This window comes from Asterias amurensis, chromosome 15 (genome assembly GCF_032118995.1).
Source record: "Asterias amurensis chromosome 15, ASM3211899v1".
In the NCBI taxonomy this organism is placed as follows: domain Eukaryota; kingdom Metazoa; phylum Echinodermata; class Asteroidea; order Forcipulatida; family Asteriidae; genus Asterias; species Asterias amurensis.
Window position 1 is genome coordinate 753,270 of NC_092662.1, and position 18,436 is coordinate 771,705.

General features: G+C 36.9%; 2 protein-coding genes across 2 annotated transcripts; one reads left to right on the plus strand and one right to left on the minus strand.

Moving 5' to 3' along the window:
- The first annotated feature begins 264 nt into the window (after window positions 1-264).
- LOC139948273 (tektin-like protein 1) lies at window positions 265-5,542 on the plus strand. The gene is made up of 5 exons (XM_071946374.1): window positions 265-805; window positions 3,022-3,126; window positions 3,444-3,902; window positions 4,328-4,537; window positions 5,334-5,542. The coding sequence occupies exons 1-5, from the start codon at window positions 410-412 to the stop codon at window positions 5,514-5,516; spliced, it is 1,353 nt and encodes a 450-aa protein (XP_071802475.1). The 5' UTR covers window positions 265-409; the 3' UTR covers window positions 5,517-5,542.
- A 2,345-nt stretch (window positions 5,543-7,887) lies between these two features.
- On the minus strand, window positions 7,888-18,302 carry LOC139948274 (ras-related protein Rab-14). The gene is made up of 7 exons (XM_071946375.1): window positions 18,135-18,302; window positions 16,448-16,565; window positions 15,892-16,006; window positions 15,090-15,219; window positions 14,209-14,327; window positions 13,609-13,677; window positions 7,888-12,761 (listed from the first exon to the last, which is right to left on the minus strand). The coding sequence occupies exons 2-7, from the start codon at window positions 16,551-16,553 to the stop codon at window positions 12,653-12,655; spliced, it is 648 nt and encodes a 215-aa protein (XP_071802476.1). The 5' UTR covers window positions 16,554-16,565; window positions 18,135-18,302; the 3' UTR covers window positions 7,888-12,652.
- Between the last annotated feature and the right edge of the window lie 134 nt (window positions 18,303-18,436).

Here is an 18,436-nt window from a genome sequence, read left to right on the forward strand (position 1 = left end):
GTTACCGGCCTTTTTGTTTCGCAGTATATCAATAATGTATCCCAACTTTTTAACGTCCGAGTCTTATTATTGTGATAACTGCCTCCTGATAGAGGGCGCCCGGTCAATATAACGAACTTTTTAGTTTGTGATGCGGTTTCTGTGTGTTGCAAAAACGTTGACCGGCGCGGGCGGTGGCCAGACACATTCTTTACCTCATACATATTCATACTACCGACGTCCATGACAACACCACCTGTTCGGCTTAGCAACATGGACGCGCTGGTAATGTGTTTGTGTATAAACTATAGCGCGCTATACAACACATGCATGCAGCAGTACGTGGATGGGGGCATGAAGAACCGACACAACTTCTGTAACAAATTAATCACAAAATAGAACAATTTAAGTTAAACCAAAAAAATCCAAAATGATGGCAACACGTACTAGGACACAAATGCCAGTGGCCACGGCCACGGTAGGTCCTGCAAATTGGCGAGAAGCAACACTTAAGGAAATCAAAGTTTCCCAGTCAACCGTGGATCGGAGCGACAAAGGACTCGATCTTGGCCGGAGCATAGATCCGCTCCCTTCTCTTCGAGACAACTGCGCCCAGCAGAGCAACACCGTGGTGCATTCCTACGTTCGAGAAACCAGGGCCGTCCTCGTGAAACTCAGAGAAAGTTTCCTAGACACCAATGAAGAAATCAAGAGCCTTATTCGTGGCAAGGAAGCGCTGGAGAAGAAATTGGAACACATCCGAAAGGACATAAATCTGAATAAAATGAATGTTGAGATTCGCTGCACTCGACCTGCAAGAGAAAGGGTGAGGATGGGTGTGGTTTTTAACTTCTCTTCTGAGTTGTATTGTAGATTCAGGTTCACGTCTTTGTTAAAACTTTGATCTCCTCTTTAAATTTCCCATAGAATATATTTAACCCAATATTTAATGTTTGTAACAAAAACAAGGGGGGGGGGCAAAACCAAGGTGTAGATCACTCAGTCAGAACCCTTGCTTTGCCCCCTCCCCCAATGAGATACAACAAAGTTGCAAATGAATGGTTTGAAAAATGGTTCTATACATCATGAAGTAGTCCCCAAACTATGTATTCCCCTCTTGCTATGTCTAATTACGCCACAAGTCCCACTGTGACCAATAATTGTAACCAAGAAGTTCATGAAATATAAAGTTCTCCACCAAAACCTGTTTGTAATATCATTTAAATATAAGTCAAACTAAATACAAACTTAACTAATATAACTAATAAAACACTGCCTTTTTTTAATAGATGTGAAACCATTTGCAATTATTTTAATACCATACATTTGTTGTCGCGTTGTTGTTGTTGACGTTCTGCTTTAAAATTATATTGAACAACAAACAATAAACAACACATTCTTCAGTCATTACTGCAATTAATTATATTTTTTTTATAATAATTAAGTTTGTTTGTCATCTACTGATATTCCCTACACATTTCCAAATATTGTTTAAAACTTTATTTGTTATGAACTGTCATTCAGTCATTACACAAATTTAGTCTAAAATGCTTGCCACAAAATTAAAGTGTTGTTTGCTCCGTAAGTTATATAAGTGCTATTTTGTTGAAATGTTTTCATTCAAAAGACTCATATGTGCACAAGAATGCAAAAAGAAAAACAATTTCCAAACAAAAAACACTAATTGAAGGATTCACAAACATTTCTTGTTGGTTTTGGCAACTCTTTCATTCGTGATAAACAAAAAATGCTCAAGAAATACAGGATTCAAAAATACAACTCAATTACAAATTTCCAAGTTCTTTCTACATAGTTTGTCTTTTTAAACAGATTCAGTTTTGGTTCACCACATACAACTCTTGAATTTTACAATTCAAATAAAACAGACTAAATAAATAATCTGTAAGCCACTGCCAGCTATCATAAAATATTCATAGACAATCTGGATAAATAAGCCAGTGTTTACTTTAGGCATGGATAGACGCCTGGCCTTAAACACCTAGCAACATGGCAATCCTATAGCTTTGTTTATAGTGGCCCACGTTTTCTTTAATGCGGGTCTTTAAACAAAATCTTGCCTTTCACAATAGCTTGGGAAATTTACATTCCTATCTTTTATTTTGTAAAATGTATTTTAGATGGTTATTTTTTTCAACAGAATTAACACAAGAGGTTATAATAGCAGAGCCAAGTTCCCACCAATTTTACTTTTGTAACATGATTTTTCTTCTTCAATATTTTAATGAAGAGCTGGATTTTGATATTTGAGAGGGCAAGGTCAGTTTTGCAATAAGCACTTCCATTAAAAAAACTTTGAAGGGGCAACAAGGTCAATACCAGGGCAACAGAGGTCATAGCCCATGTGATCTCCCTGTTTTTGTTACTCTAGGCCTGTCAGAATTTAACTTATTTTCTCACAGAATTGTTGCCTTTCAATCAGAATGGTTTAATCAAATTGTTTTGTAATTTCTTAACTGACAAAAGAACAACCATAGAATGGCCCTTTCTTTTAACCATAAACTCTAAAATAAATTCTTTCATCCCAAGTGTCCAGATATTGTAGACCAATTAATCACTAATCACAAAGTAGTTGTAGTGACTTTTTCTCAAAGGGCAGATGTTATCTTAGTAAGAGAGATGTCAACAATGTGTTCAAGATAACTCATTCACTATAAGTGGACCAAAGTGCACTAATCTGGCCAGTCTTCCTTGTCTATCATTCTGACTCTCTATTGAAATAACAATTATAGTTTTATAGGATTTTTTTTGTGCTGATAATTGTGAATGTGACTTGTTCCATATGAACCCAATATCCAATTGAAGAAAATCTTTTGCAAATCTATGGAATTTGGTTGTTAAGATTGCCGTTTCGACCCTAACAGAGTCTTTTTCAAACCCTATTTATACCATAGGTCCTTTTGTTGGTAAGCAACTTGCAACAGCTAATTCTATTTTCTCATCTTATTATTCAAATAACTCTGAAGGAAATTTATTGCCTAGATGTTGATAAATTTATTTGATTTTCATTGTTTTGTTTTCTAGGAGCGCGATGGAGCAGACACTCTTATGGATCGAGAACTCCGTCACCTCTACCAACTTAAGAGAGCTCTAGAAGCCCAGTTAAGATCAGTTCAAAAACAGCTACAGGTATGGATATAATAATATTTAATGATTTGTCCTTAATAATGCCCCTTCCCCAAACCACATTTGTTGCATTTCACAGAGCTGTAAAAGGCATCTTCTCAATTTAAAGATATTTATGTGACAGGTGTAGTTTGGACAGCACAACGACGACCTTCACTATAGGTAAAACCAGACGAAGCTGTGATTTTGAAAAAAGAACCTCCCTGACAAGTGGCATACTAGGGTAGGGGGAGCTGGGAATGTGCATCCCCTCAAAATTTTAGCCAAGATTTTCATTATACCTGACAACCTTGCTGATTGCTTTTTATTTTACACGACAGATTCTTGACCAAGTACGCAAGAGGCTGAATGCCGTGATTCAAGAACGCAACCGTGTCCTTGACCTCATCTGCCATGCCGTCTCCTCAGTAACCAACGGTCGCGCATCCCGCAACAATGGCCGCCTCTCCCGCCAAGAGAAGAACATGACGATGACTTTTGGTGCAAACAGCCTTGGCTACACACGCCAGATAGACGTCAACATGAATGGCAACAATGGTCGCTCAAGCAAGCTGGACGGTGAAGAGAGATCTGACGAGTTACCCATCGACCCTCTAGGTCCGTTCACCCCAGAAGCCAATGCAGCTATTGATCAGGCACGGGAAGCTCGGAACCGGTCTGTGAGACTCAGACGAGAAATAAAAGATGCTATTGAGAATACTGAACGTCTTGTGGAGACGGCACACAAGGCTGTTAACAGTGGCATGAATAAGAAGGTGGCTGAGACCATCACACTAAGGGTGAGAGAACTTTTAATAAAAAAAAGGTTTAGCCTTACGCAGATGTATGAGCGGTCTGATTTGCGTAGTGGTGTCTTGCCTTGCCTTCTACCTCTAGGACCCTGGTTCAAATCTCGCTAGGGCCACTATATGAAGAGAGGGCAAGGCCACTTTCATTTTGAGAAGGGCAATTCCTTTAGAAAACTTTGAAGTCTGTGGGAACTTTTGAGTGGTTATAAAGAAGGCCAAGAACAGAGGCAACTGCCTCAGTGTAAGTCCCGGCCTGACTTCGATTAAAGAAACCCTTCTTGATTTTGACAGTACTTCAGAGAATGTTTCTTTTCAGAACCAACATTATAATGGTGCTACCAAAAAGCTCTCTTAGTTAGATTGGAAATTTGGTTTTATCACTCCTCACTAACCCTGTTTTGTGTTTTTAATTATAGCAACACTTGACGGTAGCAGCTGGTGAGAATCGTCATGCCATCCATCGTTCGCAGCGCTGGTATGATTCTACAGATAGAGCTCGTTACTACACTGTAGGCCCAGAGATGCAATCAGATCTAGAGATGAGAGAAAGACTAGACAGGCCGCTAGTCCGTGTGTATCAACGTCATCCAGGAACCAATCTGCCCGAGGCTCAAGATATAATCAGAGTAAGTCAAGTTATGTTTCCCCTGAAACTGAGTGAATAAGACTCAATGATGAAGCTGTGCTACTTAATGCAGAAGAACATTATCATTATAGGGAATGATCGCTCATAGTGATGCAAGTTTACATCAACATCGATTCATCTATAGTGTTTATACAGGGATTAGAAATTTCAGACTTTTAACTGAATTCAGACTTTTTCAAGTCTGCCTGGTAAACATAGGATCTATTTTTCTTCAAATAAATAAGCCACGCTCTTTGATCTACTTCACAAGCACTGATGAGGATACTGTTCTTAATACCTCCTTGGAATATATAACTCCAGTGGTTATCAAAAGTTGGAAATTCCATCATTTCAATGAACCTCCTAAGATCTGGATCCTTGTTTTAGACTTGTTCTTGTCAGCCATTACTCTCATCCCTGTTGTCATACTAAACTACTTCACAATCAAAAAGTCAGAAAACTAACCTACTAGGTTTACAATAAAAAATAAAACACACACTAAAGAGAAGTACAGCTTAAAGGCAAAACTAAAATTTAAAAGACTAGAAGTCAATAAATTACAACAGAAATAAAGACTTTTTACTCAAGTGAAATAATGAATCCAAACCGAGCTAAATGCCTGTGATTTGTTTCACTGAGTTCTGAGTTTGCAATGCTAACACACAACAGTGTAAGGGTAAAACTGAATATCAACTCAAATGACTTGAAAAACAGTAAGTGTTCACCTTGTTAATGTAATAAATTTCATGGAAAGAATGACTTATTATTGACCAATCGTCTTTTGTCTTTGACTCTAGGGAGCTGCTGGGCTGGATCAATCTCTCTTGACGACGAGTCGTAATATCGCAATGCTCCAGATGGGACAGGATCGCCTCCAGCATGACATCAGACACAAGAAGGCTGCTTCAAGTGTAGATTCATCTATTGTTAGAATGAGAAGACGTCTTGCCAATCATCGCTGGGTGATGGGAAGTGTATAAAAAGTCAAACCATAACATCTATTATCGACACCTCTAAAAAACATCAACAAAAAAGACATGAAAAAAAAACTGCAACGAATAATACAAACATAAACCATTCGACATAGGGACCTCTGAAAACCCACAAAAAGGGCAAGACAAAATTGAAATGAACATTATACAAACATAACAAAGTTGGATCTTTGGGAATTTTAAGGGTATTTTCACAGTAATGGGGACAAAATAGATCGTCATAGGGACCTATACAAAATTGCAATGATTGTTATACAATGTACAAACATAACAAGTGTAAAAACAGAAGGTATTAGTTTTTTCTCACAGCAATGGGGTACAGTATTTTTTTTCATTTGGTCTTTCAAACCGAGATGAGAATGTCTTCATCAAAGACCATTCTGAATGAATTTATGCATAAATGAGAAAGGGGAAATTTTTTTTTTTATGTGGTTTGTAATCATTAATGGATACATTGATTGAATTCATTATCTTCGGATGAAAGGCCAGATTAAGAAGTAGTAACAAACAATCATCATTTTAAGTTGCCCTCGGGTGAAAAAGCCAGTGGAGGAAGTTGTCGCGTATTTTCATCAGAGTTAACCTGACAATTTTATGCTACTAATTGTTTGTTTTGAGTCACTACTACAGTATTAATAAATACATAGGATCATAGTCCATGGACTTGTGCCCGTTAAACAAACGTGGTCAAGTTCAATTTTATCCACAATTGCAAACAGGAACACAAAATCTTTGAGTTCTTCAAATTAGCATAATTTTCCCACTTAATATTTTTATCTTGTAGTAATAATTTAGAGTCTGTATATCACAAAGATAGGAAAGAAGTTCTTTGTATTACCTTATGCAAAATACGACTACATGTATTAGACGATCTAATTATGCAAGAGTAATTTTTAATAACACGTAATAAATTCACAAAAATCTTTTTGGACACTATGCACAGTGGAGACATGGAATGTTTCCACCAGATAAACAATGAGTTAACATTGTGTTTTTGCCAAATCTTTTAAAGTTTGATCTATTCCGTCCATTTTTAGTTCAAGTATACTTTTTCCTTTCAAGTAGAAAGGAGAGCATGATTTTGAAGAATCAAGCATAAATAATTTACAAATTTGAGTAGTTTTGATAAACATTTTTCTTAACCAACTGAAGTGTGCTTCTACCAATGGTGCAGCAGTAAAAAATATATCAACTGCAAAACTGAACTGATTTTGAGAGCAAAATACTGACAGGATATTTTTGCATTCAATCAAAATGTGTAAATTTTAAACTTTGAAACTTTTGTATATATTTTGCTTATTTCAAAATTGTTTAACTGTGTAAATATGTAATGAAATTTTGTGAATGCTGTAATTTGTGGCCAGCTGTGGTCCTAAGACCCAATTTAACCAATGAGTTCTCAATTGGCCCCAAAACTTAAATATTAAAAATAGAAAATAATATTTCTTTCAAAATCATGTTTTCATTAATGCTACAGGGTTGTTTACTTGTTAGTCAAGTATATCATAAAGTGTCAAAAACTGGTTAAGGTGAAATGGATCATGAACAAATGCAGTGGTTTTGTTTAATAACGTTATTCTTTTTATACAGTGCCTTCATTTTGAAATGAGTTTTGTGTTTGTTTTTATTATGTCAGTGCATTTATAATGCATTCTGCACGTGTAAAGGAAACCTCTCTTTATTTTTGCATAATACTTTTTAACATTTGAATCCCGCCTACTTTTTGTATGCACAAATAATTTCACAACAGTTTGTAGTTTGTGCAAACACACTTCACTCTCTGAGCATGAATTCAGAATAAACATAGAAACAAAGCGGAAGTGTTGACTGTCCTTTGTTTTGGTTTCAGAATAGTGTTGTTGTAATTTAGAATAGTTTGAAGTAAATGTTGAATTGAATAGATAAAATTTGGGTTGAACAAAGACACATTAATACAAGAACATGACTTGAATCTATGACCCTGAATTGACGTGCCGGTGCTCTACCAACTTGGCTATCTAGCCCTACTTTGGCGGTCTCTCTATTTTGTCAATATCATTGTTCACGGAGTGCCAGTCAGAAGCCATTGAACCTGTCATATAGCTAGGGATTGGGTGTGCCAAAGTTTACACACGATACAAATTTAGATTATGGCTTCATTATCTTATACATCCTTCATTAATAGCATTTAATATTAACTTATCTGAGAGTTCACAATGTACATTGTACAATATCATGTCTGTAGGTAATGCTGAAGATTATCAGATAAAAACAACAATTTTTTAAAGATCAGCTCCAAGGTTAAATTCAGTCTTGTGATGCACTCATTTTCAAATGGATAAAATCCTTATGAAGAAAAACCAACAAGTGTAAAATGATATACATGTATATATATTTTTTATACAGAGTGAATTTTGTTACCGTCCAAAATCATCGTAAGACACATTTTAGTATATTAATGGTCCGTACTGTTTCACGTGGGAATTACTTTAAATTCTATTCTGAATTTCGATGATATTCAATCAATACAGCAGTAAATTTGACTTTTTGACTGGCACAAACATTCCTCTTTTGAATTTACAAAAACTCCTCTTTGGAACCCATTTGTTCTTGATGTCCAACTGACTTCATGGTACAAATTTTGCTCAAATAGACTTTCAAATAAAATGACAATTAACACCACTTTAAAATAAGACTTGTATAGGTTTCTCTCATGTACATAAGGACTGTTAAAAATGAGGGCATCACAAAACTGAATGATCTCAGAGCCCTCTTTAAATTATATTGGAGTGATGTGCTAGTTGGTAGGCATCCATAATACACTCATCTTTCATAAAAGAAAGGTTAAGCAAAGAAACATAAATAATGTCTGGACACCAATTCTTGAAGTGTCCCACTAAAATTACAACCGTCATTATAGATAGATACAGTAGGCAGTGGTACAGATTCAAAAGGCCACTAACCTCATCTAATTCTAAATGCCAACATAAATTCTGACGCCCCCCCCCCCTCCAAAAATCGAAAAAGGAGGTTTAATTTTATGTCATCAAAGGTCCCCCTAACTTTTGCAGCCGCTTTCACAAAACGCTAGGTGTACATGTAATCTTATCTCGAGTTAGGACGAGTAACTCGTCCTTACTTACTCGTCCTAACTTGGGTGTGGTTCAACGCGTCCTAACATACATTTCTATGCATACCGAACTTAACTCATCATAAGTCATAAGTTAGAAAGAGTTTGGTGAAATTGAAGGCAGTATAACCATTGTTACTTTTAAATCCCTCATCAATGGTTTTAGAATCTAAACTAATTACGGAGGCATATCCACTTACAAAAATGTGTACACTTACATGTTTGCAAACTTGAGGTTTTTTATACATCTAATTTGTTATAATTCAAGACATATACACATGTATGGGTTTTAAGATGTGACAACAACTTGTTAAAAACTTGTGGAGGGGGCTCAAGACAAAAACCCAATTATTTACTTATTCCAATATCAAAATGCTAAGCACATTTAGTTTTTAAGCACAAATATGTGGGGAACCATCTCATGTAGTCTACATGCAAAAACTTGAATTTTAGCTGGTATTCCGATTTTGCTAAGCAATTTCTACAGTAATGTATAAGGGTTTTTACTAATCCCACATCATTATTTTTTGCTCATCAAAACACTACAGCTAAGGCATGACATAGGTCTTTTGAATAATCCTAACATTTCCAAATCCTCCATAATCCTTAAACCCATCTCTGATTTTGTTGGTTAAGCACTGCTAGGCCAAAAACAAAATAGTTATGACTTGGCCAGGCATAGCATTTTTATTAGACACATTTGGTTGTTGAGTTATAGTAGACTGTCCGTGTTGTGTGGCCATCTTTGTTACAGTGATAATGACAGGTCTTCTCAAACATTTTTAAGGAACCAGACTATTGTTCATTCAAGTCTCAGTTTGGTTCACAAGGGGATGACTATCAGAAAAGCAAAATGGCCAAACCATTGGCTCCTCCCACAATGCGTAACGTACCTCTGCACAATTTCCACCATTTTGGAGTCACCTCCAATGTGTACATTTTTTGGACGCCACAAATGGCGAACAGGCTAGGCGTATGTGGGTAGGAGTGAAATGGGACTATAGAGCATTTTGGAGGAATCAGTGGGTCTCTACGGTTTTAAGGGATGCAAAATGCAAACCCGACATAACATCAAAATGTATATGTACAAGTCCCAACTTGGAGATTTGGGAAACTACTGCACTCTAAAACTACCTCATTGTACGCTTTCAATTAACTGAAAGCTCATAAATTTGTACATATATAATATTTTTGCACTGGCATTTATGAATATTGGATCCAATATAGGAATGTTTTGTTATTTATACATTTTTCAATAAATGTAATTAAGTAACAGAGAAAACAAATACCACTTACTACAAAAATGAGTATGTCCTATGTATTATGATGCATTAAGTTATGAAAAGTTATGATATATATTTTTTAAACGAATATCACATCTCCCCAAACTGAGCTGTGTGTGATTCTTTAATACTGAAAATATATAAAGTTATAATCTTCCCCAAAGAGAAATAATAACCCAAAACTCAGCATATTTTTCTTTAAGCAAGTCGGGAAGACTTATGTTATTGAAAAAATGTACATCAGCTATATTTTTGACCAAATCAGCTGATTGCCAAATTTTTATTTAAAAGATTTTTGAAAGTTATCGTAAACGACATGTTGAGTTGACGATGAACTTATTTAAACTTTCAAGAGTTGTGAAAATTTTCCAGGAAAACCTCAGCAATTTTGACTCCGTCATTGTCAAGAAAACAACATAGTTAAGATGAATTACAACCACATATTTAAAAGATATGTTATCAATATAATCACCAAGTGCAAATTAAATTACTCTAATAAGTGCCTCACTGTCAGGCTTGCAAATGCAGTTTGTTAAAAAAGAAAAAAACAAGAGACCAGTACAGAAAGACTGTACTGTGTTTTCCATTTTCCAATGGTGCAGACAAAATCACCAAGAACGAGAAAATCAGATGTGGATCAGCATAAAAGTTGCAAGCCTGCATTGTTTGATTGGGGAAAAACATCTTAAATAAAATCTTTGTTACTTAGTAACTATCAGAATCATAACATATTATAATTGTTTAAAGATCTCATAATTTTTATGAAAGACCTGATACTTCATGAAATTGCCTCTCTTGGTCACTGCTTTGATGGCCCTTGAAATTTTCTAATAGAATTTTAACATTTCATTATAGAGGTGCCCTTTAACAAGGAGAAATTACCTTAGCACACTTGAAATATTCCAATAGAAATGTCCTCATACAGGTGCCCTTAACGAGGAGAACAGGAGAAAGCGCCTTGGTGCCCTTGCCATTTCAAAATTAAAGCATCAGGTCTGTTCTGGACCACAAAAAGGGATGTTTTAAAAATATATCTAGTGGGATTATGGAATATGGTACATTAACACCTGTGCATTCTGTCTACATCCAGGTTTGAACTCATGCCAAAGAAAGACCACAGACTTCATAATACACAAAGTAAACCTTTGAATCTTGAAAACGAGTATTTACGCTATTCTTAAATCATCCACTATGTTTCAATCTCATTCAAATGAGAAACTCTGACCTGTGACATGCTTTCACTAATCCAGTTTTTAGGATTTTGGTGTGGCAGACAAAGTAAACCCTCAAACAACACCACATGCTGGTAAAACTCAGTGGTTTTATCATTCATAAAATGTATATTTGTCGTATTATTATTACACTTTTATATTAGTTTTCAACATTTTCACCTTCAACTATTATGACATTTGGATACTTTTGGTTTCTGTAAAGAATATCCAATTTCCCTAACAAGAAAGTCAATAAGATGTCAATCTGACATTTTAATGCTCTCATTGCCCCGCTCTTTTGCTTTTGGTTTCCCTTCAAAATTTTACGAAAAGAACAAAATGGCAGTTAATGTCCTTGCCCTTTCCGAGACGAGTTCCCATGCCTATGGTAGACAGTAAGCTTCCGATTAAACCATTTTACAAATCCCATCTGCAATTTACTTTCATCAAAAAACGCCCAACTTAAAATGCAATAAATGAAATACATATTTATATAATAATAATAATAACGATATAAAAGGGATCACTGAACATAATAATAGACATTTTTATACACAGTACCACTTATTACAAACATATTCTTACATCACTCCGATCTGCTCAATTGTAGTCGAACTCTCATAGATTGAATCTGACCCCAAATTATCTAGAGTTGCTAAGCAGGAAAAATAATCTACAAGTTAAAACTGGATCCAATTTCACAGAGCTGCTTAAGTAGATAACGTAGTGAAACACAGCAACAATTGTGCTTACCAGAATAAGGTTACCAACCAATAATACCATGTTACATGTAGCATCTGTGACTGGTATCCTGCTCACTTTTGCTTAGCAGTCGATTTTTAAGCATTATTTCATGCTTGAGCAGCTCTATGAAGCTGGCCCATGGCTGGTAAACTGTACTGGGCAAGATCTTGAATGCTTTGCTGAAAGTAGCAGATGAATGTCATTTCAAGAAGAAAATTCCAAATTACCTTTTTTGTTTTTTCAATCAAACGCTGCTAACACTTTTCAGTACTACAGAGTACTGTGGACATACAGCCAGAGGTCATTTGCATACGCAGCTCCCAAACTCTGAAACCACCTTCCAACACATGTTGGGAATGCAATCTCAATAGGTATGTTCAAGAGTTAACTTCAAACCAATCTGATTAGCATGTGACTTTCTCTTGCCAGTGTTTTCACTTTCATCTTTTGAAATGTTGTCATGCATTGTTTTGTATATAATGTGAAGTTTCAGAATTGTTTATATTCATCAAGAAAGTTTCAAACCTGTACAGCTCATTTGCCATGGATGGAATGTACTTTTCAACGATTTATTATTATGATTAATCCCTATCCTGACCTTAAAACTTTGCCCAACTAAATCAACCCCCTCTCTAATGAATAAAATGTGTCCTTCCACTGCCCAGCAGTATCGCTAGCTTGGAAGACATTATTTCCTGCTTAGTAACTCACAAATTTGGAGGAGAAGTTGAAGTAAGGTTTAGATTCTAGCAGAGATGGGAAGAGTGCCAGTAAGCGTTAGCATGGACATCCTTCCTTGTTCTGTGGCTGGTCTGTATTGAGTTGATTTCCTCTTGGTGCTGCTGGCTTATGTTGCACACCCGACTCTGCTGCGTTCAAATCCAAGCTGTTACAAAGAAACACAAAAATCAAATTAGATTAAACCGGTTAAAAGGGTCTACGTACTTTTTGTAGGAACGCTTTGTACTATCATTATCATGGTATTATTATTATCTTCAAACGGTGTAAGTTTAATGTAAATCTATGGACATTGTGTTTTGTGCTACAAAAAATACCCAAATCCTTGAACTGTATAACTATAAACAAAACCATTGAAATCTGTTTTCAAGTTTCTCTTATGACAAACCCTTGGAAATGAAAAGCAAAGGGCGTCAGTTTTAATGCGTACATGCCTGGAAATAAATGGAGGCTATGGCATTTGTTGCACTTGTCTTGGTGCCCTTCAAAAGTTTCCAGAGACTTTGAGATTCTCTTTTGGAAATGCCCTTTGCAAAATGAACCTGGCCTTGCCCTTCGAAAGATGAAATTCCAGGCCTGCATGTACTGGCAGGATATTTGGGCATATCTTTGAAAAGATAACGTCCGATGCGCAACAGATTTCTAAATGATTGGCTATTGTAGGAAAGTAATTGTAACTTTCAGAGCTATCTAAGGCCGGATCCGAATTGGCGGCTACGGCTACGCCGGATCACCGCGTCATCATTCATTTAAGTATAGGACGCCCTTAGCAACACCCCTGGCAACTGTCGTAGCCGCAGCCGTAGCCACCAATTTGGACACGGCCTAAGCTAGTATAGCAGTGGTACAGCACTTTGCTGCTGGAGGTAGTAGGTTGAATTCCTATCAATATAAATGCAAACCACTAGAGATGGTATCAAGAAAGATACATGCACCGCACCAAGAAACCAAACATAAATGGGATAAAAACTGAACTCCTAATCTATTGATCTTACCTTCCGTCTTGAATGTTTTGATATATTTTCTTTGCTGTGTCCAGGAATGCTTCTTCAACATGCTCACCCCTGCAAACAGAATATAACAACATTAATTTGTGAAGATACAAGTATAAGATGAAACTAACTGATTGTGGTAGACTTTTACATTGGTATCCTGAGCTACAATTGTCAATGTACGATGTATGGGCTTTTATCAGGTTTTATATAGCGCTTTATACACGAGACGGGTGTCTCAATGCACTTCCACTATTATTACCCCTGGTCACTAATCACTAAGCCATTTAAGTCATTCCTTAAACCATCTCATCTCCATGGGGAGTATACAGCCTGTGCAACAAATATGTAGCGCACTAAGCTAAATCAATCAACAAAGGTACCCATTTACCCCTGGGTGGAGAGAAGCAATTAGAGTTAAGTGTCTTGCTCAGGGACACAAGTATCACTACTGGAACTCGAACTCACACTCTGTTGAACAGAAACAACAGAGCTTGAGTTCGGTGCTTTAGTCCGCTCGGCCACGACACAACACTGTTGTATGTGTATTAACCCTGTGCATGACATGTGCCCTCAATCAACAGTAAAAACAGTTGTACTTACGTCTTTGCACTTGCTTCAAGAAATAAAAGACCATTTTCCTCTGCGAACTGTTTGGCTTCTTCATACGTTACATCTCTCTGGGCTTCGAGGTCACACTTGTTACCAATCAGGAAGATTACCTACAAAATCACAAAAGAATTAATTTGTGACATTATTTGAAATACAACAAAATGATAAGATGATTCAGAACATGGGTACATTTTCTCTTAGTCTTTCTCTCTCTCTAGTCGACCAAGGTCAGAATCATGTTGAGGCTCTTAGTAGGAACGACTTACAAGCCAGAATACCATGTAAACTCACTATGTTTTACCGGATCCTCGACAAACTTAACTCAACAAATAAACTTGATAAAACAGTTTCAACAGATTACCTACAAGTCATAGTCAAAACCGGCCAAGCATGCTCTGTATGGGCTTACTTGCTAGTCAAGTCGTTAGTGTGGAGCTGCCCTCCAAACAGCTGCCCACATCACCAGTAACTGCATTGTTCAAAGTTACGCTGGCAAGCAGTCCCTAAAGGAGCTACACAATCTATCCACACAGTGGCTATTTGTCAACAATTGTATCACTTAATCACAGTTTAATCTAAGACCTACAAAACATTGGTCCTACAAACATTTATTTGTGTGTATTAGTATTAGCAAAAATCTTGACATTCTTCCCACAGCATCCCCCCAATCAATCTAAATGGTTTAAGTACAGACAAACTAAAGGCAACAGGCAGTTTCTGAATGAACGGCTACAGCTATGCCTAGATTTCCATGTCAATATGCATTGAGGAATAGGACGTCATTAGCGACAGTCGTAGCCGGAGCTGTAGCCACCAATTCAGACACAACCATAGTGTAAACAGAGGGCAGGTTTTTCTCATGCTAAACTCACTGTATTTGGGTTTGTAAGATTTCTAGCATCTGTAAGCCAGCTACTAAGATGGTTATATGTACTCCTCCTTGTGATGTCATACACCATCAGAGCTCCGGCTGCTCCTCTGTAGTAACTCCTTGTTACTGCCCTGTAAAGTATCAAGATAAACATCATGTCAGACCATGGTAAGCATTCTCAGCCTCATATTTCACTGAGGCAATGGAGGCATTTACCTCTACGCCCCATGACTCCATCTCATGTCCCTGGCCTTCATGCTATGTCCCTGGCCTTCATGCCATGCCCCTTGCCTCCATGCCCCTTGGCATCCATGCACCTTGGCATCCATGCCCCATGCCTCCATGCCATGCCCCTTAGCATCCATACACCTTGGCATCCATGCCCCTTGGCCATACAAGTATCAATTTGATTGGCCCTTGCGTATCCAAGTTTTCTGTGGGTGCAACACCCCCTTGCCTAGATGATGACATTGATGATGAATGATGATTTCAGACACTGAATCAGAGCGTATATGTGTGAGGGAATCTATTACTGACAGCCTCCCCTCCCTTCACTGTCTAGCCTTGCTATATCATCCACTACGGATTTGAAAAATGACAGCCTATTATGTCATATCATGGTGAATGCTCAAAGTACACGAATAACCCTCCTACTTCTTGACCATTCAATATCATCCACTGTGGGTTCCGACTAATAGATAAACTAAGCCAACCGGTAATATGATAACACGTGGTAAATGCGATTCTGCAGTCACTAAGGCCCGTGTGAGTTACCCATGTTCAAGACTTTTCCAAAGACTTACCTAAATCTTTCCTGGCCTGCTGTGTCCCAAATTTGAAGCTTAATTTTCTGTCCAGAAACCTCAATTATTCGGGTACCAAATTCTACACCAATTGTGTGAGGGCAGTCAGCCATAACTGGAGAAAAATAAATAATTCAATTTATTGACTTTTTTCATTTGGGATATTTCGTCTCTAATGAAATCAAATGATTATTGAAAATTTTCAACTTGGGCATTTCAACTAGGAAAAACATGAAAGTAATTGAACTACCCATTCTCAATAATAAATTCAACACAAATATTCTGAGCATTTTTACACAAAGTCAGTCATTGGTTTGGATGCAACTCTCAGTGTACTTGTTACAGCCCAAGTTGTGTACTGTAGCTGTCCTATCAGTAATTGGGCTACTTATCAAAGGATGAAGCAAAAGTGTCTTGCTCAAGGATGGTTACAATTGTTAAGACTGGAACTCCAACCCACACCCTGCTGATCAGAAACGCCAGAGCTTCAGTTTATGCTCTTTACCAAAATTGTTTCAAAATTTAAGGTTGTATAGTAATGTTAAATGTTACTTACATTTCTTTTCTGTGAATTGGTGTAACAAACATGATTTGCCTACACCCATATCACCTATAATGATGTATTTGAAGATATAAGAATAATTGTACGGCCCGCTAGCCATGGTGATGATAATCTGTAAATAAACACAAACAAATAAAATGTTTGGTAAAAGTTTGTTATTCTTCAATTGGTTGGTAAACTAATTGGAAAATGTTATCAGGCCAAAGTAGGAACAATTTTACTTTAGACTTTGCCCTTAAAGGCAGTGGACACTATTGGTAATTGTCAAAGAATAGCCTTCATAGTTGGTGTATCTCAACATATGCATAAAATAACAAACCTGTGAAAATTTGAGCTCAATCGGTCATCGAACTTGCGAGATAATAATGAAAGAAAAAAGCACCCTTGTCACACGAAGTTATGTGCCTTTAGATGGTTGATTTCGAGACCTCAAGTTCTAAATCTGAGGTCTCGAAATCAAATTTGTGGAAAATTACTTCTTTTCTCAAAAACTATGGCACTTCAAAGGTAGCCGTTTCTCACAATGTATTATACTATCAACCTCTCCCCATTACTCGTAATCAAGAAAGGTTTTATGATGATAATTATTTTGAGTAATTACCAATAGTGTCCACTGCCTTTAAGGTCATTTGCTTTGTCTTATTAATTCAGAGTTATCAAGTTGACTTATTTGAAAGAATTTAAAAAAACTAACAGAACAGAGTAAACAGACCCAACAGACCATGTATCCCAACAGACCATTAACTATCCTGACAACCATAAACAATATAATCAACAATCTGACAAGGTTTGCGCCCTCTATTGAAAAAATTAACAACTGCGGTGTCTTTTTGTGCATATTATCTAGGCACTGAAGACACCACAGCAAAGGGTGCGCGGTGCTTAACACTTCCGTGCCCGGTGCACGCCTGGATTGGTGTATTACCAAAATATTTCAAGACTTCACTTTCTAAAATCTTATCAAGTGAGATGTGAATTCATAAACAATGATTGTAGAAACCACTCGCCATTTGGCTCAGTCCTTTTATCTATAGATCCTACGCTACAACCACAACCCTGAAAATCGCTGGATCGCCTTGTTGCCCATGTTGCCACACTTTTATTCCCCTTAAAGATTAAATACAGTCCTAACTAATGCTTGACTATCGCACCACTAGACATCCGGTGGGTGTCTTAATAAAAAAGCGTTTGGTGCCCAACCCAACCAAGGAAAACAATTTAACACCAAAAATACACTTGGGCCTAGCCTACACATGTAATTGTAATATTACATTCAACTCAACAATGTTTTAAATTGTTAAAACAAGGATTTATTAAACTATGTTGATTTCTTCATTGTAAATTAAAGATAAAAGTCTAAACAAAAACAGCAAATTACCATAAAAATAAAACAAGTCATGCATGACAAAATGACATACAAACAAACACACATTTTGACATGTTTGACAAGTGTCTACTCAACTCTGTCTGTCTGCTGACTTACAAATCTATCTACAAAGGAGTTATTTGATATCATATGGTGATGTACAGGGTCCTTTTACGAAAAATATTGAAATGGTTAACTTTGTACGGCGCCCTACCGGCATCAGCTGCACAGATGGAACGGTACTACAGACAGACAGACAGAGCCGAAAAGCGTATTTAAAAAATATCACTTTTATCGCAAACTTAAAATACTCACACAATATTCACACCCCTAGATGAATAAAAAAACTCTGCCTCGTCCGATCTTGACTGAAGCAGACGTCAAATCTTTCTTACAAATCTGAGAAATCAGGAGAGAATTGCTTGTTTTTTTTGCGGTGTAAATGCGGAAGATTTCGCTCCCGTGACCCTCGTCCAAGATGGCCGCTTGCAAACCTCCCTCTGATATGACGTCATATTTCTAACAGCAGAGGAGGAGGTCGATATACTGCGTGCGCGCCGCCCAAAAGACCAAAATTGATTTCTCTGTTTTTTCTTCAGGTCGTCTTCATGCAAATA

What these genes read in the sequence shown, in the direction of transcription:
- LOC139948274 (XM_071946375.1), bottom strand. Translation starts at nt 16,553, where the DNA reads ATGGCTAGCGGGCCGTACAATTATTCTTATATCTTCAAATACATCATT. An exon ending in CTTGAAGCAAGTGCAAAGAC is followed by an intron (nt 13,678 to 14,208) that starts GTAAGTACAACT and finishes TTCTGTTTGCAG; the next exon opens with GGGTGAGCATGTTGAAGAAG. An exon ending in CAAAACATTCAAGACGGAAG is followed by an intron (nt 12,762 to 13,608) that starts GTAAGATCAATA and finishes TCTTTGTAACAG; the next exon opens with CTTGGATTTGAACGCAGCAG.
- LOC139948273 (XM_071946374.1), top strand. Translation starts at nt 410, where the DNA reads ATGATGGCAACACGTACTAGGACACAAATGCCAGTGGCCACGGCCACG. An exon ending in CTCGACCTGCAAGAGAAAGG is followed by an intron (nt 806 to 3,021) that starts GTGAGGATGGGT and finishes TTTGTTTTCTAG; the next exon opens with GAGCGCGATGGAGCAGACAC. An exon ending in CAGTTCAAAAACAGCTACAG is followed by an intron (nt 3,127 to 3,443) that starts GTATGGATATAA and finishes TTTACACGACAG; the next exon opens with ATTCTTGACCAAGTACGCAA.